Source organism: Sorex araneus, chromosome 2 (genome assembly GCF_027595985.1).
Source record: "Sorex araneus isolate mSorAra2 chromosome 2, mSorAra2.pri, whole genome shotgun sequence".
In the NCBI taxonomy this organism is placed as follows: domain Eukaryota; kingdom Metazoa; phylum Chordata; class Mammalia; order Eulipotyphla; family Soricidae; genus Sorex; species Sorex araneus.
In genome coordinates, this window is record NC_073303.1 from 309004015 (window position 1) to 309025014 (window position 21000).

Here is a 21000-nt window from a genome sequence, read left to right on the forward strand (position 1 = left end):
TAAATGGATATTTCCAAAGAGGAAGTGTTTGCCAATTATTATACTATCAGCAAATGAAGTTAATATTTTTGGGAAAAAGCTGCCACAATAGATTATAATCTGTTCTTGTTTTTTTTTTAAGAGAAGCCTCTAGTTCTGAAATAAAAAACAAAAGTGAACCCATTGTGTGTGTTTTGTCAAAAAATTTCCAGACATCTATATGCACATATTGAAACAAAACACATTTAGATATTATTTCTTAAAGATCCAATAAGATGTGTTTGTTTCATACTTCCCTTTATACCAAGCCAAAGGTACTAAATGTTCAAAGGTACTAAAAGGTACTGTGTTCAAAGTAAATTGTTTCACTGTATGTAATCCTTGACACTTGGTTTCTGACAGCTGTCCCCTGATATGTGACTTTAAAGGTCATATGTCACTCACTTCCCTAAAGAAATCTAGAAAATATTTAGGTTACACTCTTATAACCATACAACATCACCACCATGTAGTGAATAAAATATAACTTGTCAGTTATTCAGGCCAATTCAGAATGACACATTTTTAATCATTTATTAGGTTGTTCATAAATTGCTAATGGAAATTAATGAAATTTTATAGGTTGTTTTAGTTGGAAATAACAGAACATTAAACACCAGTTTTGCAGACAGTCTGTTATTTTATTGCACAGATTTCATTTAAAGAACAAATCACACCATCAGCGTTTGGAGAGCTTGGGGTCTCAGATACTGATACAACATCAGTGTTTACACCCGTAAAGCCAAATTCAACAGTACAATTTTCTGTTAAACAATACCACTTCAAGAGGGCTGAGAGAATAAAAATGGAGGGGGAAAGTTAAATTGAAGTAAATGTAACTCTAGGATTAAAAACTAACTCATACAAACCTGGAAATCAAAAATGTTTTGTAGAATGCCAGTTAAAGTTATACTCACTTGTATGGTTACCTTGTAATTAAAGTCTATTTGGTTCATTTCCTTCATGCTGATGAATTGAGACTCTCAGGAAAACCGTGGTTATAAAAATGATCAATCTTGAAAAAGTATGTACAGATAAATGTAAAATCACCAAAAAAAAAAAAACCCACCCTTGGGCTTCAATTTATAAAAGGGAAAGTTGCCCAAGACGGGGAAGTTTCATGAAACCCCTCCCCCCTCCTTCACCCCAAGTCCTCAATTCTGTTTTTTTCTATCCCTCATAATTAAATGACCTTGGAGCTAAAGAGGAGGGAGGGGGAAGAGAGGCATCTCTGTGAGGCTCCCTTTGTCATCTGTAACAATTTGAAAAGTGTCTTTTATTTCTCTCCCCAACACCCAACACAGTAACAGTTTGCAAGATATTTAAATTTAAAGAGACAGCCAAATACATACACACACGTGTATGCATTTCAGTGAGTAACAAAGGAATGCCCAAGAAAAGAGCTAACAGTGGGTAAAACCGTGGGCATCAAAAAAGCTAAGGATTTCACTTAAGGCAACGGAATAGGAAAAGATGTTAAGACTGTAAAATACCAGGCAGAACGTTTTCTAAACTGAATTTGGAGCCTGGCAGGGGCGTGGGCTTCCCCTCTGATGCAAGCAGAGCTAGGGGCAGGCACCCAGCACCTACAGCACCTCATGGGCAGGCTAGCAGCTCTCTTATACGTGAGCACTCTTGGCGTGTGTGGGGGAGCTGGATCCCGAAGAATAGTAGAAACGGTTTTCGCCAAATGACTGGGCATCTCCAGAGCAGCAGACGATGACACAGCCTCCCACGAGGCACATCACTGCACCAATCCAGCCCGCGTACAGCGAGTAGCCAAAACTCACGATGGTGGTCTCACGGTGGGCACACACAGGGAACCAGATGGTGGCGACAATGGCACAAAGAGCTGTGGAGAGGAAGAGAGGGCTATGACTGAGCACATATACATGTCACCACATGCAGTCAGCCAGGAGGAGCTGGGGCTCCCTTCACAGCACACTGACTTCCAGACAACCCCGTGTCAATGCACATAGGTTCTAATCCCTGAGCCAAAGTTCTCAGACTGTTGGGACCTTACTTTCCTAACAGGCGGTAGACAATTACCAGGTAAAAACTAGAAGGTAAATTTAGAAATGCATAGCTTAATTTCAAATAATAATTTTGATTTAATTATACATTTAACTTTATATAATTATAATCATATAATTATATAATCATATAATTATGATTCTATTACCTAGTGACAGTTTTTTCTTTGCCTGTGTATTTCCCATTCTAAATTCTGGACTCCTTAATAACACAGGGACCATGTCCTGTATGGGTTTGTAAGTCTAGTCCTCGGCTCAGTACCAAGCCCATAGTATGTGCTCAGTTAAATGACTGAGCTCATAACTGAATGTGTATCTGGCTGAATGACTTGAGCTATTTAGACATGAGAGACAAGATGGTACCATCTCAGTTTTCTCACTTTACTTTTTTTTTTCAGTTTGCTCAATTCACCTTACAAAACCTGGAGAGGCTATAAGAATCACCTTGCTATAGTGAATGTCACTAGATACAAATGGAGTTTGAGTTCATGCTATACTATCCATAATAACAAAACATCGACAAACAAGCAGTTCTCAGAGTGAAAGAATTTATGTGTTCCAGAAGTTTATGGTGATGTTATTTGTTGTAATGGGTCATAATGGTCAAACTTCCTGGTCTTATCTCAGCCAACCAAACTTTCAGATTTGATTTATATGTTAAAGGATAAACAAGAAATGGCTTTGGCAGAAAGATAGTACAGTAGTGGCCTTGCCTGTGGCCAACTCATGAACATTCAATCCCTAGCAATTACCTATGGTCCCCTGAGGATCTCCAGTAGTGATCCCTAAGCATAGATCCAGGAGTAACCGAGTAACTCTGAGCACCTCCAGACGTGGAGAGGAGGAAGAGGAAGGAAAGGGAGGGAAGGAGAGGGGAGAGAAAGCTTCTCTGATAATCTCACCTCAGTCTGAGAATCACGACTACCTGAAAATTCACATGATAAGGATTATGCCCCATGTGGCACAGATCAAGTGGGTCTAAGGTACAGCTAGACAACTGCCTTCTTGAGGTGGGCAGAGCTCAGTCACTCTATGTCTGTTCTGTGAAGGAGCTCATGCAGACTTTACCTGTCCAGTTTCCCAGCACCCACTCCACCAGCAACAGTAACCTCCAGATTAAAACCGCTTCATGGAAGTTGTCAACTCAAGCACACTTAATTCTTGTGAAAGAGAAATCCTAATTGATTTGTCAGTTTGCATCTCTCTGGGATCCAAACTAAAATGCAATCATTTTCTCAATATTAGATATCACTAGAAAAAACATATGATCCATCTCTCAATTATATAGCAATTGAATGAGGGAAAGAAGGAAAGTAGGAAGGAAGGAAGGAAGGAAGGAAGGAAAGAAGGAAGGAAGGAAGGAAGGAAGGAAGGAAGGAAGGAAGGAAGGAAGGAAGGAAGGAAGGAAGGAAGGAAGGAAGGAAGGAAGGAAGGAAGGAAGGAAGGAAGGAAGGAAGGAAGGAAGCCATCCCTGAGAGTTTAACAGCCTCTCCTTACTTGTTTTTCCTGATGATTGGAGGCTTTTTTCAGGGTCAGGGGAATGAGACTGTTATTGTTCCTATATTTGGCATATCGAATACGCCATGGGGAGCTTGCCAGGTAAATACTCCAGCTCATAAGATAGAGAATTCTGAATTTTAATTAATTTTAATTTTAATGGTCATTGGCTTGAATGACCATTAAAGCTTTAGACAAAGTAATTGTGTAACTTCCTTTGGTATCATCTGATTTCTCACAACTACAAACAGGACATAAACTATAGTTAAAGCTGTAAGTTGGGATGGTACATTTAAGTTCAAGTTAACAGACATTTTTTTAAAATAGCGGACCCGAAAGATAGTACTGTGAATAAGGTACTTGCCTTGTATGTGGCCAATCCAGGTTTGGTCACTCACACCACATATGATCCCTAAGCACAGGCAAGTGTGGTCCCCAAAAAACTTTTAAAGCAAAAAATTAGTAATGAGATTCCAGTTATTAGCCATGACACTTTCAACACTCAAGGCAGGGAACTGAAATGAAATTTTTCATGTTTATCTTAAGGGCAACCTTGTAAACTCTGCAAACTTTCTGATTTCTACTCCTACCAAGTGATTTTTCTAAATAACCTCTATCTCCAAAGATGAGAAATAGAATTAGTGTTTACCATAAACCCTCAAATCAATAGTTCCCCCACATTAGTTCTGAGCTGAAGAAAAGATTTAACTATGCAATGAAGCTATCTCATTGCATTTGTATAGCTTGTCACCTATTTGTTGACAATAGCCAATCTACTTCCATAGCTGAGTATAGATAGATATATGCTACACTAGTATATATTCCTTCCCCTTACATAGCATAGATTCCTGCCAGGTACTGAGTAAGTGGTAGAGAACATGCCTTACATGTGGAGGTCCTAAGTTTGATTTCTAAACCTGAAGAAGGAAAGTAAAAATCCAAAGTCAAAGGAAAATTGTGAGTTTGAGATTAGCTTTCTAATAGCCTGATCCAGTGAATTAATCATGAGCTATTTGCATAATCTAGAGTTAATACAATTATTTTACAAGCTAGAATCTACCCATATTAATGGGAGGCTTCATTTTTGTTAAAGAGTAAAAGTGCAATTTTGCTAGTTTCTGTAATAATTTGCAGCGTTTTCATTGAAAATTGATATTTAGACATTTACAATAACAATTTAGAAGTGAATATGGATTTACAATTAGTGAAATACCATTAAAAGATGACTTGTCCTTCTATCAATAATAGAATGTTCTTGAAGATCAACATTAATAAAACAAACACCTAAAATAAGGGGAAGGTGTTTTTGTTCCTCTTCTTTGGTGGTGATTCCAATCAGACCTTGTGGTCTAACCCTCAACAAAGCACAAACACCTTTGTTCTATCAGGGACAGAAACGTCTTCTAGAGTGTTTAACCTGTGAAAAATGCTATAGATTCCTCATATCAATACACAGTTTAAAATATGCTCTTGATCCCAAATGTGAAAACATTTGCTCTGCCACAGGTGGAAACAGAATCCTAGCAAAGCCTTCTACAGCTGGTTTAGATGGAAAGAGTAGGAGTAAGAAGCAGAATTCCACAGGACAAAAAGATATTTGACTTCTAAACAACTGATTTGGTTCAAGCCAACTGATCTTTCCTATAAACAATTAACTGGTTTCAAAACAACTATGGTTCAAACTAAATTTTATGTCTCCATTACTTTATATTTATACATGTAACAAACATATCAACAAACTCATACATATTAAATCATTTCCTACATTAAAGTTAAGCCAAACTTAACTTTCAGGTTTGGTTTAGGTTTCCTGGAATAAGATAAGAAATCGTAACTAAGTTTATTTCATTCTTAGCATTTTTTCTAAGCAAAACAAGAAAACAAGATTATCTTCACACAGGAAAAGTATCCATCTCAATATTCCAAACATAATCATCAGTCTTAACTTAGGATATTTTAGGACTTTAACTAAATTTTATTCCAGTATAATTCAATAGAAAAAGGGAAATGTCTAATTTAAACAACCAACCTACAGGATAGGGTACATAACTGGGTGAATGGCTTGAAAGAGAAATGGATGGATGGATGGATGGATGGATGGATGGATGGATGGATGGATGGATGGATGGAAAATTGGATCTCATTTCAAGACTGCTTTTCATTTCATACACACACACAAAAAGCCTATTCCCAAAATCATAAAATTTTAATGTGACAATGACACACTTAAAATTAAAAGCTCATGATTTACCTCATTAAGATTTTCTTCTTTTATAATCCATGCAAAACAAGGCAGCAGTAGGCTCTTAGTAAATAAATGAACTCTGGTGGAATTCCTGTGGCTCTCAGAGATGAACCACATCAAAACCACTAAAAGATGACAGAGACAGACCGCCACACAACGTGGGGGGAAATAAGAGGCTCGTGGAAGGCAGTGACCTTCAAATGAACTCAGAGCAAGAATGTTTTAAAACTAAAAAAGGAAATTTTACTCAATTTTCACAAATGGTTTGAAGGGAAAGGAGGATATTTACCAGGAAAGTTAACAATGCAAGTCAAATCATTACTTGACTACAAAAATGTTAAATAATAAGAGAACTGGCAATAATATTTTACCTTCTTAGACATTGGAGGTCTACTAATTTTATGTCTATTTATGCACATAAGTTTATAATGATTCTCTCCATTTTTTAGGGAAAATAAATTTTTCCCCTTAAAAAGCCACCATTACTTACAAAGTAAATTGAAGAAAGACAAAGGGAATTTTTATTGGTTTTCTTTTTATAATGCCAGAATTTTTTAATTAAACCCCTATAAACAGGATAGACAGGGGGTTATTTTTATTTCACAGAAGCACATAATGTTGGTTGCACCCGGTGACTGCATTACAGCAAAGCTCTAAAGAGTGTTTAAACAAAGAATAATTGAACACTGAATGGAATAACAAATGTCCTAGTCAAGTTTGCTTTGTGGAGTTATCATGTTGTTATGACATGACAAAAATATGAAGACTTAAATCTTTTCTCGGGTATTTTTTTTTTGCTTTTTGGGTCACAGCTGGCTATGCACAGTAGTTATTCCTGGCTCTGCACTCAGGAATCACCCCTGGCAGTGCTCAGGGGACCATATGTGATGCTGGAATCGAACCCAGGTTGGCCGCCATGCAAGGCAAATGCCCTCTCGGGTATATTTATAACTGTATTAACTATTTGCTCTATTATATATTTTCATGTCAGTAACTCTGTGAAAAAGAGATTCCACTTTCCAGCTTAGAACAGGAATTGAATATTCAGAGTTTTCTATCTGTTTCTCCTCTTCTACCTTTAACTGCACCCAGAGTGGGGAAAGCTACCATTTGTGGGTGAGCAGAGTCAAAACTAGAGAGAGCCTTGGCTTTTTTAAAAAAGAGAGAAAAGGGAAGAAAGCATCATTGAACAGATTAGGGTCATCTGCACTCTCACAAAGAGAACTTCTTTCTCCTGGCAGAATAAAATTGCTTGCTTCTTTTGGTAGGTTTCAAATAATATAAGATTTTCTTCAGTTAATAAGATACGCAGCCTTGTAAAAAGCTAACAATGATCTTGATGTGCCAAAGAGGAAATATTTGGAAAGGCAATATTAGACCAATGAATTGTAAGTATAGATTTTATCTCTTTAAAAATTAGATGACATATGGTAATTTATGAAGTTAAATTAATGTGAAGTGAAATAAAACTAACACAGGTGTATTTGACTTTGTAAGTAACAACTTTGATAAAGATAAAGAGGTGAAGAAAGACATAATATTTGATAACATAATATCGAAGAGCTAATCCCTGATATTTCTTCCTTCCACCAGGCCTCTTTCTTTCAGATTTTAACACTTTCAGTACTTGGCATTAAAGGACTTGTGTGTAAATTTCAAAATTTTTTTATAACAAAAACATTGTAAAATTCCTCTCCACTTGGGTTTTGTAATGCATTATATGTCATCATTTATATTCAATGCTCTTAACATAAATGATCTAAATGACAACTAGTTTTATTATTTCACATAGAAGCCAATTAACTCGAGGGAGCAAGTAATGAGATTTTCAACAAAGTGTTAATTGGAGTAACATGGTTATTGTTTTCATATAATTTCAACTAGAAAAAATTTGTTTGCATTCCTTTATTGCCATTCTCTAAAATTGTGACTTACATCATGCTAAGTGAAATGAATCAAAAAGAGAGGGATAGACATAGAATGACTGCACTCATTTGTGGAATATAAAATAACATAATATTAGACTAACACCCAAGGACAGTAGAGACAAGGGCCAGGAGGATTGCCCCACAGTTTGGAAGCCTGCCTCGTGTGCTGGGGGAAAAGGCAGTTGGAATAGAGAAGGGATCAATAAGTCAATGATGGCTGGAGGGATCACTTGGGATGGGAGATGTGTGCTGAAAGTAGACAAAGGACCAAACATTATGGCCTCTCAGTACCTGTATTGCAAACCATGATGCCCAAATTAGAGAGAGTAAGAAGGAAGATGCCTGCCACAGAGGCAAGGGGTGGATTGGGGTGAAGGTGGCAGGAGGGATTCTGGAAACATTGGTGTTGGAAAATGGGCATTAGTGGAGGGATGGGTGTTCGATATTATATGACTGAAACTCAATCATGAGAGCTTTGTAAATGTATCTCACACTGATTCAATAAAATAAAATAAAAACAAATTAAAAATAGCACTGTAGCACTGTCATCCCATTGTTCATTGCTTTGCTCAAGTGGGCACCAGCAACATCTCCATTGTGAGACTTGTTGTTACTGTTTTTGGCATATCAAATACGCCACAGGTAGCTTTCCAGGCTCTGCCATGCGGGGGGTAGGGGGGATACTATAATTAAAAAATAAAAAATAAAACTGTGACTTACAAAAACAGAGCTTCCAGAGAACATACACAAGTGACTTTTATGAATCTAATATTCATTAACAATCAAGTAATGGAATCTCTGAGTACATTATTTTCCTGGCCTGCTTTCAACATTTTCCCTCTTTATTTCTATTCCACATACACCATTGTGTTTTTCCTTTCTATAACCATTTAAAAAAAACAAGCTCATGACCATTTTATTGGGGGTTGGGGAAACAACACCTCTCAATGCTCAGGGCTTACTCCTGGCTCTGTGCTCAGGATCAATCGTGGCAGAACTCAGGGAAACCATCTATGGTGTCAAGGATCAAACCGATGTTGGCTGTGTACAAGCAAGCACCTTAACTCTTCAGCCCCATATTTGTTATTTTTTTTAATCAGAGACTTTAGCAACAGGAGAGACCTCATAAAGTGTTAACTTTACTAATAAGGCCATTTTAAGGCCTCACCATACTTTTTGCTACTCATTTAGGCTAGGCATGTCTTGAGATAAAGCTAATGAGTTTGGAGAAGGACCTCTCTAATTATTCTGTTAAGGCCTGTGATTAAAAGTACCACCGTTTATTCCAAACCTAAGAATTTTCATCCCTGTAGGAAATCTGGGTCTGCAAATATGACAAACTCAATTTGTCTCATATTTTCAGAGTTTCATTATTAACCTGCAAGGTAAAATAACTGTTTTCCAGTAAAGTAACCCAAGGGTCATGTCATTTTAGTCTTCTTAATGAAGTTACACTGCACTATAACATTATGGACTTCAGATTTGCATGAATCTGAATTGAATTAAAAATGAATATAGGACATTAAGATTGACACTAAAAAGTCCCGTTCTATTGGGACCATATCTCTAAAACTGAGAAAAGCATATTAGGATTGGAACAAGGGAGGCAACGCAGACTCAGGGGCACATGTCTCGCCGGAACAAGGCCCTGAGTTTGATTCCCAGCACCACAGAGCCTGCGCCCAGCACTGCCTGGTATAGCCCTAAAGGTCCCTGAGCACCACTGGGTCAGAGTATTGAACCATCTGGGCCCTGTTAGCTGAGTATCCCGGGAAATAACCTTTGAACACTGCTTGGGAGCCACCCTGCCAACAAAAATAAAGGATTGCAGATTTTTGGAAGGAAAATATACGTTCTCCCTTCATTTCCACCACATCTACCTGCACTTCCCACATGCACACACACACACACACACACACACACACAAAAGCACTTCAAGAACCTTCTAACCTGCAACAATGTGAGAATTAAATGAATTAGAACTAAGCTTCAGGGATTTCAGGTGGATGGCAATATGATATTTTAAAATAGAATTAAGAGTAAAGCATATGGGTGAGGCCCTGGTTTCAATACCAGCACTGCACACACTACAAAAGGAAAAAGAAAAGTCAACTCAAAAAACAAAGACAGAAAAAAAAGAAAGACAGAAATAATGAAGGAAACAGCAAAAAAGAAATCAATAAAACACCAGTGGTTGATTCCCTTATTCAGGTCAGTTCCTACAAAGAAAGAAAATATTTCCTTAGAGCAGGATGCAAGGTGGTGTTTCCAGGAACAGCTCATGGTCTTTTTACCAGTTTCAAGTTGCAAATGGATGTCTCTAAAAATTAGTCATGCTGGAAGGAACATCCCCATTTGCCTTCTTGGTTAGTTATTTCTTCTAACCAACAACAATGATAGTAATAGTATTTGCTAAATATGTGCTACAGACCAGATACCACACTAAATAACCTGCATGAGTTACTTCTCTATTCTTACCAACCTCAGAAAGAGGAACTACTTTCTTTGATATTTTAAAATAGAATTTTAAAATTTAGAATTTTAAAAGCTCAGATAAATTAAAGAACTGCGCCAGTTCCCCTAGCTACAAAGTGGCAGATCCTAGATTTAGTACAACTGGTCTGATTCCAGAGGAGAAAAGCCACGCAGCGCACAGCACCTCCTGCTTAGACAGGGGCTCCGGAAAAGCCACAGGCAGATTAGATTTGCCTCAGATCTGTCCCATATCAGAGGCGCCTGCTGCTTCGTGGCTACTCATCTGCTTAAGCAGGCGGTGTACAGGTGCCTCTTCCTTCCCCACAGCGGGAAGCAAATCCTCACACCATCAAACTTCAGCTGCTGAGAAGATAGTTGTTATACACCACACATCGGCTTCATTTTGGTTTGTTTCGTTTCTTGAGGTTTCAGAAACATCAGGATTTTCAGGGTCAGGAGAATTTATAGGAGTGCTTACAGTTTTCATTCCAGGATTAGCTTTGACACGTCCCAGACCCCCAAAGCCACATTTCTTATCTCAGTGCCCACACCTTGCCTGCAGTACCAGTCAGTGACCCATGACCACACAAGAGCACAGCCCTGATTTCTCCCAAGAGAGCGATGGAAACCAATCCATAGACACACAAAGGGAATCTTCACTCCCTCTTCTTCCTGCAGCCCAGCCCACACCCAAAGTCAAAAACAAGGCTCTCCCAGCGCCACAGGCCAGCAGAGCTCAGCAGGTGCCACACTAATGAAAATGAGCCATACGTTGCCAGAGACAGCTTGTTCCAGTCAAAACAACGTCCAGTCCAAAGGCAAGTGGCAACCTACTGAGAAATAAACCCAACCAGGAGCAGTCAAAGAGAGGGAATAGAGAGCTGCGGGAGGGTGAAGAGCCATGCTCCAGCCCCACGCACCCCATCTCAATGGACAGTGGCCAGAAAGGGCAACTTCCATGGGGCAGGAGCGTCACCTCACTCCAGGCAGCAAATACAGGAGCCCACACCCAGGTCCTGCCCAACCAATCGTCAGTGATAGTGTCTACACCCACCAAAAGACACTTCAAAATTGTACTTTCTCTCTGTTTAATTCAGCCATTTCAAATAACTATTTTGTTGTGTTTTGTTTTGTTTTCATAAACCTTGTTATTCCAAAGAATGATTCTGCTGTTATCAGGGTGATTTTTTAAATTGACTTTTTTTTCTTTATTTTGTTTTGGGGGCCATATCTGGCAGTGCCCATGGCTTATTCTGGGTTCTGTACTCAGGGATCTCATGCAATAGGGCTTGGGGGATCGTTTCGGATGCCAGGGATCAAATCCAGGTCAACAGTGTGCAAGACAAATGTCCTGTCCACTGTACTATTGCTCCAGCTCCGAAGGTGATTTATGTTTAAATACTAGCCTTTCCACATGGACTTTGTTTTTATATCTTTATTTTGCATCAGATCTAGGTTTGATTTTACGTGTTTCCTAACTTGTGACTCCATCTTCTGTGACTCTCATAGGGAAGAGTTTCTCATTGGTCAGAATTCCTACGACCATCACGAACACCAGCACTGCAGAAATCACTGTCTCCTCACTGAGGTAGCACTGGCTTTGCAACAAGAGCTGCTATTCTTAAAGTTCCCTTTTATATTCAAAATATAGAACTAAAACCACTGAAGAGAGTAGAGTCCGAAGGATCTCTCTTCCTCTCAGTGAAGCCACGGGTGTAAAGTCACAATCAGGAAAATGAATCAGCGTTGACCAGAACTGGGATCCAAGTGTCCCTCTGATCCATCACCTGCCCGCCTTGTCTTTTCTCTCCACATTCATTGCTGAGCAACTCTGCCCTTGGAGACTAATCCTGTCCTAGAGGTGACCCTCTACACATGAGCAGAGCCAAGTGACCGTCCGAGATGAGCACCTACCAGCCTCCATCAGGACGTCCAAGGCACTCAGAGCTGGCTGCCTTCTTTCCCAGCATCTCCAGTGCCTACCCTGGCACCTAGCCCTTAGTCAGTTAGTGATTATGCCTTCAGGAACTCCATCCCACATCAGTGCTGGTGGAATAAAAGCTTCAGTCACTGCCTAGGGATCTAGTACTTTCCACTTCTGACTGTTTTCTTGTCTTTGTCTTTCTCATCTCTCTTTATAAATTAACTAAAATTTTCATTCCTGACTACACGTGAGAGCCACCTGGGAGACTTTTGAGAAATATCTTTGCCTGGCCTGATGCCCAGGAATCCTGATTCAATGAGCTGCTGAGGAGGCCAGGCATAGGTGTTATCCAACAGGAATTCCACTGTGAAGTCTGAGCGGAGAACCACTGTTCTACCCTTGCCTCTCCCTCCAGCATTTTTACCCAGAAAATAATTTCTTTGTTCTGTTTGTAAGCTTATTTTCATGTTCACACACACACACACACACACACCAAGATTTGTATCTCTGTAAAATCTGCCCCTGAATTATTATCCTATAAGGGATTCATTTGATTTTCTTCCAAACGACTCTAAGACAAGATCTGAGATTCCTCAGCCTCACTCCAAGTTTCGGCACCGTAGAGTGTTTTCTTACCCAGCAGAATGAGTAAGACACCGGCCAGCTGAGCCCTCCTGTACTTGGCCACACCAGGCTCATGGCCCATCCTGATGCATGGGAGCACCGTCAGCAGCAGGAGAATGGCAGGCAGACCCAGGACTGAGGCCGCAATCATCAGAGCTCGGCATGCCTGTACGTAGCCTAGAAATGAGAGAGCAGACGGGTGTGAGACCTGGGGTCCCCCAGGATTCTGAGATAGTCTCACTGAAACTGGGCCCCACCTGCCCCAGAATGTGCCTTGTGCCCTCCACGATCACTTCACATTGTCATCTTTTAAAATGATCTAGCGACAGAAAGGAAAGTTGAGGTCTAGAGAGACCACAGCCTAATTGTCCCGGATGATGGAGCCAGGACTCCAGTTCCACTTATAAATCACATGTGAAAGATACAATTGAAAACAAATCTTCCTAAAAGTCTTTTGTGATGGTTTGTGTTGGTTTCAGTGCACTTGGCCCGTGTGATCTGAAGTAAGTGAATTTCCTCATCTATAGAATGATAGTAGTATCTACACCTCATTAAGAAATTTTAGGAACATGAACAGCTCATCCGCTCCTAAAAGACCATGATCCTGGAGGCCCACTAACTACTTTCGGCACCCAACAGATTCTTGCAGAAATGCCTCTAGACTGTGAACTAAGCTACAGCCCCATGCCATCCCAGGAGGGGAAAGGTTTTTCTCTCTCTACCTTTCCTCTCCTTTCGGTGCCAGCATGGCGACCACCATCTTATGGAGCCCACTAACCAGAGATACGAGCTTGCAGCAACATGACTTCTGGCATAAATTTCTCTGGACTTAATTATTAAAATACCAGAAATCCAAAACCTCATATGCTCTTCATTCTCAGCAATGGAAAACAAATGATCAAATGATGCCTTTTCAGCAGGTCTGATTGTTGGGGGAAAATTACAAATAATAATAGTGAGTTTTCTGTTGAAATATTGAATGTAATCAAAGTAGAGAGAGAGTAAAGTGAAAATCATCAACCACAAAGGCGGAGGTTGGAGTGGGATGGTAGGTATACTGGGGTTCTTGGTGGTGAAACAGATGCACTGGTGAAGGGATGGGTGTTTGACCATTGTATGACTGAGACTTAAACCTGAAAGCTTCGTAACTTTTCTCACAGTGATTAAATTATAAATAAATAAATAAATAAATAAAATTTAAAAGAAAAAGAAAGTTTAGCTAAGATTAAGTTATCTAATTCATGCAGTGCTGAGCAGAGTGTGTGACGCTGCACTCAAACAAGGTTAGCTGTTAACGTGGGCATGACTACTCTATACTGAACTTTTACCTCTAAGTGGACAAATGTTTGTCCCTCACCAAAGGCTTGTAATTCACATGATGTAGCATGTGTGGCTCTCACTAAAACTCAAGTTTCTATCTTGATCCCTTTCCTGAGGCTGCTCTCCTCGTGAGCACCTCCCTTAGAGAGCCAGCATCCAAGCTGTACCCCACACGCATGCCGTCCTTGCCTTTGGTCAGGGTTTTGAAGGCATTCATTCCTCCAGCTCTAGGTGTCTGGAGGGCAGACACTTCCTTGGTCTTTATGTAGTTAACACAGTGCCAACAACATATGATGCAAATATCACTGTCACTGTCATCCTATTGCTCATCGATTTGCTTGAAGGAGCACCGGTAACATCTCCATTGTGAGACTTGTTACTGTTTTTGGCATATCAGATATGCCACAGGAGCTTGCCAGACTCTGCCATGCAGACTGGATATTCTCGGTAGCTTTCCGGGCTCTCCAAGAGGGGCGGAGGAATCAAACCTGGGTCGGTTGCGTGCAAGGCAAGCACCCTACCTGCTATGCTATCACTCCAGCCCATGATGCAAACATAAAACTACAAATGAAGGAATGAGGGAGTGGAATAAGAATGGAGAAAAGCTATCTGATCTTTACACAAATTAAGCGCCAAAGAACAACTTTACTAAGAGACTGTAGATAAAAATAAAAATAAAAAATAAAAGACTATATTGGGGCCGGAGCGATAGCACAGCGGGTAGGGCGTTTGCCTTGCACGCGGCCGACCCAGGTTCGATCCCCGGCATCCCATATGGTCCCCCAAGCACCGCCAGGAGTAATTCCTGAGTGCAAAGCCAGGAGTAACCCCTGAGCATCGCTGGGTGTGACCCAAAAAGCAAAAAAAAAATAAAATAAAATAAAAGACTATAGAACTGAGGGTATAGCTCAGGCCCAGAACAATAGCTTTGACATATGTGAGAATTGGGCTCAATATCCACCACAGCAAAAGTTATTGAAATTAAAAACATGAGAATATATGCAATAAAACTAAATATGACAAGACACTGGGAAAAAATGATAGATGTACATGTACTCTTCTTATTAAAACACCCCCTCCAAATAAAAAAAAGTAGCCATATTTTTCAGTCTCCACTTTTTTGCTCAGAGCAAATGAAAACTATGGGAATGAGTGGCCTGAGTGATGCAGAAGCAGCAGTTTCTGCCACAGAGCCAGTACCCACAGATCACATCTGACTGGGAGATTGGGTATCAAAACTCAACTGCAATGTTATGTTGATCTAATATGTTTTGCCAGAATTCAGGCTCCATTAAGGCTTTTGGCTGCTTCAAAACTAAGGCTAATCTACAAACTAGTTGATTAATCAATGACAGTCAACAACAAACAAGTCTCTACGTATTTGCAGAGTTTGGGAGAGCAGCATGCGGTGGTCTGAAGCAGAATGCAGGTTATGCTCCTGGACCAGTAGGTGGTCCAGGGCAGACACAGAGCTGGTGATCAACCAGCAAAAACAAGGCCCTGAGAGTCACGGCACAAGTCGTCTGGGCATGAAAATTTCTGTTTCTGTGCCCATCCAGAGTGTGAATGGGAAAAGAGAAGAAATGATCAAACCATCCCTAAAAATGCAACCCATCTGGTCAATGATCTACAAAAATAGACACACAGTACCCAATAGTGAACTCAATTGCAGGGAATAGAAGCAGACAGTAATCTATTCTTGCATCAAACGTTTCTACATCTACCTCCCAACTTTTTATAAAAAACATAGCCCAACATTTTATTTAAAAGAAATAAAAAATAAAACATAATGTTGCCTTTTATGGGTCATCAGTACAGAAAAAAAGTTTTGCATTTCTGTACTGTTTAATTGGTCCATTTAAAACGGCCCTGAAAGGGTATGCTATGATTTTTAATTTGTAGAAGACAACAACTGGGATTCATCATGTTCATTAGTAACTTGTCCCAATTGATCCAGCTCGTACACTTAGATCCCAGAGTTTGACTGGGCTCTGGTGTGTGAGTCAGAGAGACATGAAATGGGATCCAGAATGGTTTCTGGGAACCTGTTAATCTGAAAGTCTACAATTAAGAAAGAGAAAGTGACCATCAGGCCTGCCAGGCATCGTACACGCCCTCCAGGTTCCAGTGGCAGTGCAGGGCCCGGGCGAGGATGCAGACAGCAGAACCTTTCTGTCTTCAAGAAATAGGGAGTGGTTGGGCCAGAGCCACAGGACAGATAGGGGACACAACAGATAGAGCCTTGCACCCGGTGGACACAAGCTCCACCCTGAGCCTCCTGAACGGTCCTCAGAGATAGCCAGGAGGAATTCTTGAGTGCAGAGCCAGCAGTAACCTGAGCACTGCAGGATTGTAGCCCCCCCCCCAAAAAAAAAGAAAAAGAAATATAGAGTGGGATAACTGGACTCATAATAAAGACATTGAAAAGTGCCTTGCTTTCCAGAAATGAAAGCCTAATGCGAAGGCAGTGTGGAGGGAAGGGGGATTGGTTCCAACAACAAGGACTGCAAAATAGTCACTTGAGCCAAGGCTTAAAGAGGGAAAGATGTGGGGGCTGGAGCCATAGCACAGCGGGTAGGGCGTTTGCCTTGCACGGCCTACCCGGATTCGATTTCCAGCATCCCCATATGGTTCCCTGAGCACCATCAGGAGTAATTTCTGAGTGCAAAGCCAGGAGCAACCCCTGTGCATCGCCAGGTGTGACCTCCCCCCCCCCAAAAAAAAAGTGTCCTGGGGTGGAAGGGAGGACTCGTCTTCGGGGCTTTCAGCACGAAGCGCTGCTATGGGGATCAAGTAAGCCTTCAAATGCGCAGGATCCACAAAGGCGAGAGAAACAGATGGCAACAGTGTCAAAGCCTGCGAGCACAGATCATCCTGCAGGTGGGAGTGACTTTCAGAGCGAGCCCGAAGGGACGCCCGTGACCTCGAGCGAGCATCGGGCTTAAATCTGAATGGAAACAGTTGCACAGAACCAGAGCGGTAGCTGCGATAGCTCAGGGCTGGGGGCGCAAGCTTTGCCTGGCACCGCGCCCTCTGGAACCCTGCTGAGTGTGACCCCAAAATGAACACTGAAAGAAATTCCTTTTTTCAAAAAGAGACTGTTCTCCAGAATCCTACAGCAGGGCAGCAGAGGGATCCCCGGGCTCCGGGAGGCTACTCTTCCCTGTCCTCCCCACTCCGCGCGTGAGGGATGGAGCCGATCTCCCTCTCCAGGGGTGGGAACTCAACCTCGACGGGGCGCCAGCTCTCCTCCATCGGCCCTGAGGAATGGGGACCCGAAGTCGGGGAAGGGGAATTATGCAGACCAACGTCAGACGCCCCCACTGCGGGGCAATGGGTAGGGGGGAGAAGGCCCTGGCGCGCCGAAGGGGCTTGGCGGAGAAAGACGGTCCCAAGTTTGGTGGGACGCGCTCGGCGGCTGAGCGCGGATCTTCCCTGCGCCTTTTTATGGGAATCTAACGGGAATGCAGGGCGCAGGGGTGAAGAGCGTGAAGTCAGCCGGGTGTGCGACCCTGATGGCACAGGGTTCCCACCAAGTCGAAGTCTCGGTTCCTTAATGCGCCAGGTGACGGCCAGAATTGTCTCCCAAAGCAGATAGAACGGAGAGGGATTCCGTTCCAGGCTGCCCAGTTGCTTCACAAGGGATACTGATGATCCACGTCCCCTGCCTCCTCCGCCACCGTCCCCGCCCCCCCCCGCGCCATCCCCCCGTCCCCCAACACAACGCCACCGATGCCCTGTGCCCGGCCCGGGCAGGAGCTCGGGGTCTGGGAGCAGCCGCTGGAGGGGGTCCTTACCCGGGAGGATGAGGATGTCCACCAGTGGCTTGCAGTGGTACAGCCCCGTGGCCATGACGCAGTCGGCCCACAGCCCCTTGGAGCCCAGTTCGTCCAGCTTGCGGCAGGTGGGAATGGTGTAGCCACAGGTCACCACCCAGTCGTTGGTGGACGTGGTGACAATAATGCCGATCCAACCCACAAAACTCGTCACGAAGCCCACGACCTGCAAGCACGTGGCCACCATCGTGGGAGCCCTGGGGTCTCCGCTACCTGCGCCTGAGTCGGGGCTGCCCGGGCCTGCCCTGTGCCACCTCTCCCAGGCGCGACGGCCACGGGAAGCGGGGAGTCGGCTCTGACGGCGCGACTGGCGCACGGCGGGGACAGAGCGCGGCTGGGCAGCGCGCCCCCGCCCCCCCTCCTTTAAAGCCCGCGGCCCCGGCCGGCGATCACCAATGGGAATCGGGCCCCGGCTGAGCCGGCCAATTGCGGCGCGGGGTCCCGAGTGGGCCGGGCCAGTGTCGGGGTGGGAGGGGGCGACCGCGCGGCCGGCCGGACCCCCGAGTCGCGCAGTTCGAGTTGCATGTAAGATCGCAGCGTCCGGGTGTAAGATACCCAGAGCGCAGGGAGCGCCGACGTGGACGCGAGGTGTCCTGTGCCGAGAACTGTGGCCTTCCTGGCTGCCCGCCCCCAGCTCGCCCAGGTTCGCGCATCACTCTGTTCCGCTCGTCTCTCCTCAACTCCGCACCCCGCTCCTTCCCAGCTGCGAGAGGGGAGCGCGGGTACCCCCAGGACACACGAGCCGGTCCCTACAGTTCTTGGATGCTAACTGATAGGCTGAGCGTGGCCCTAAGGAACTGTGCAATCATTTCATTTACTGCTGAAAAGGGTGTGAGCCTTTCCCCGCGACCGAAAAATCCCCAGGACCACCTGGGCGATGATGGGGGGCCAAGCAGCAGCGCACCTTTTACCCGGCATGTCGTGCTCAATGCTCACGCGTTTCTAGCATACGCGTTGTATCACTTCATTCTCCCAGTCATCTATGGGGGAAGAAACTATGGTTCACACATAAAACATGTAAAGAAACTGCAGGAGAAAAGCTAATTTGTATTAGTTCATGCGGCTAAGAATGGAGCGTCTCCAAGAGCCTGTTTAACCCCTTTCACTAACTATTCCTGGAAACCTGTCCTCCTCTGAAAATTCCCACTGGGCTCCCGTATCCCACATTAAAAATCTGGCAAACTCTCAGCTCACTTTAGGTCACTATCTGAACTTCAATGAGAACACTGCTAGAGTGAGCCACTCTATGTGTGAGCTGTCATCAGCATCATTAAGCTCCCTTTTCTCTGTGCATTGAATAAAGACCAATGGTAGTCATTATATATAAATATGCTTGTGTATGACATAAGTCCTCTGGAACTATATTTACATCCGTCTTAATACCCTTTGGAGCATTTGACTATTTCCCTCTATCACTCACCAGTCATGAGGTTGAAAGATGCAAAGGTTTCAGCAAGCCCAAAAACTTCCTACACAGCGCTCCAATTTGAATAGATCATAAAGCACAGTCACGAGGCTTTCCCATAGCTGTGCTGGGTTTCAGGGCAGGCCACATGTTTGAGTAGAGCCCAAAGAAATCAAGTGCACACCCAGAAAGAGTTCTGTCATTGAAGAGTGTTTAACACAGTTAAGGTCTTTAGACGAGGCCTCAAGTCCTGACTCCACGACTTAGTAGCCCAGGTACCTCCTGTTTCTGAGTTTGATTTCTACATGAGTAAATGTGTTGCTCAGGATCAAAGAAGTGGCTCTGTGGTCACATACATGACTTGCATGTATGAGATCCCCAACAAAGGAGCAGAGGCAATAAAAACTAATACAGGGAGTGGGGATGGGTGTAAAAATTCCACATGGAGGGCTGGAGCGATAGCACAGTGGGTAGAGAGTTTGCCTTGCACGCGGCCGACCTGGGTTCAATTCCCAGCATCCCATAGGGTCCCCTGAGCACCACCAGTAGTAATTCCTGAGTGCAGAGTCAGGAGTAACCGCTGAGCATACTGGGTGTGACCCAAAAAGTGAAAAACAAACAAAGAAACAAAACACACATGGGTCATGTTTTGCATTTTGGGGACCCCAGTTAGATCCCGGGCACTGCATGGCCCTCTAAGTATCACCAGTATGATCCTGGTGGCCCTCCGCATTGCAGGGCCAGATTGGTGTCTGACTCCCAGGTCCTAGTCCTGAACTCTTCGGTCCTGAGCACTGTGTGAGAGGCCCCACCATAAAGTGTCTACCCCAGAGGTTTCTTTGGTATGGTTTTGGTGCAGTGGCACACCCAGAGGTGCCTCAGGCTCACTCTTGGCTGTGTGTCCAGGAGTCAGTCCTGCAGTGCCATGCTGGGGATCCAGCCCAGTGCCCAACCAGCCCAACCTCAGAGGTTTCTTGATAGTTTTGCCAATCAAAGAGAACATTGTCTGCTGCAGTAAAGGCTCTCAATATACCTGAGGTACTGTTAATGAATTTAAAATCAGGCTTTTACATTCTCATTTATTCTCTGTGTATTTGCATAAGATTGACTTAGGTAAATAATTTTATAGTACCATGTTGCTTTTTTATTGAGCTGCTTCATTTGACAGCATTTTATCAGAAGATCTACTGACCTCTCTAATTTTCTTATATTTCCTTACAACGACAAGAAAAAGCTTTGTTATTAAGGGTGTAGGATAGAGGTAGAGTACATATTTTGCTTATATGAGGCTCTGAGTTTGATCTCCAACACCAAAAGAAAAGTTAAAATAGTATTTGCATTAAATACAACATAAAATATAAAACCCAAGCAACATTAATTCATTGAAATCTGCACTCTTATGATTCTATATTGCATTTGACATTATAAGCATAAAAATGCAATTCATTTTAATTCAGAAGTGCCCAGGTCATACATACAGAAGTATTTGACAAGTCAGATTTCTGAACTCAAGAACTAACTGATAGAATCCAGTTAAAAGCTTAACTCCAGGGGTTGAAGTGATAGCACAGCGGGTAGGGCGTTTGCTTTGCACGCGGCTGACTCAGGTTCAATTCCCAGTATCCCACATGGTCCCCCAAACACCACCAGGAGTTATTCCTGAGTGCAGAGCCAGGAGTAACCCCTGTGCATGTG

General features: G+C 43.0%; 1 protein-coding gene across 1 annotated transcript; it reads right to left on the minus strand.

Annotated features, from left to right (window-relative positions):
• Positions 1-530: 530 nt before the first annotated feature.
• Positions 531-18233, minus strand: CLDN11 (claudin 11). The gene is made up of 3 exons (XM_055126689.1): positions 17862-18233; positions 12757-12921; positions 531-1870 (listed from the first exon to the last, which is right to left on the minus strand). Exons 1-3 carry the CDS (start codon positions 18085-18087, stop codon positions 1638-1640), a joined length of 624 nt encoding a protein of 207 aa, XP_054982664.1. The 5' UTR covers positions 18088-18233; the 3' UTR covers positions 531-1637.
• Between the last annotated feature and the right edge of the window lie 2767 nt (positions 18234-21000).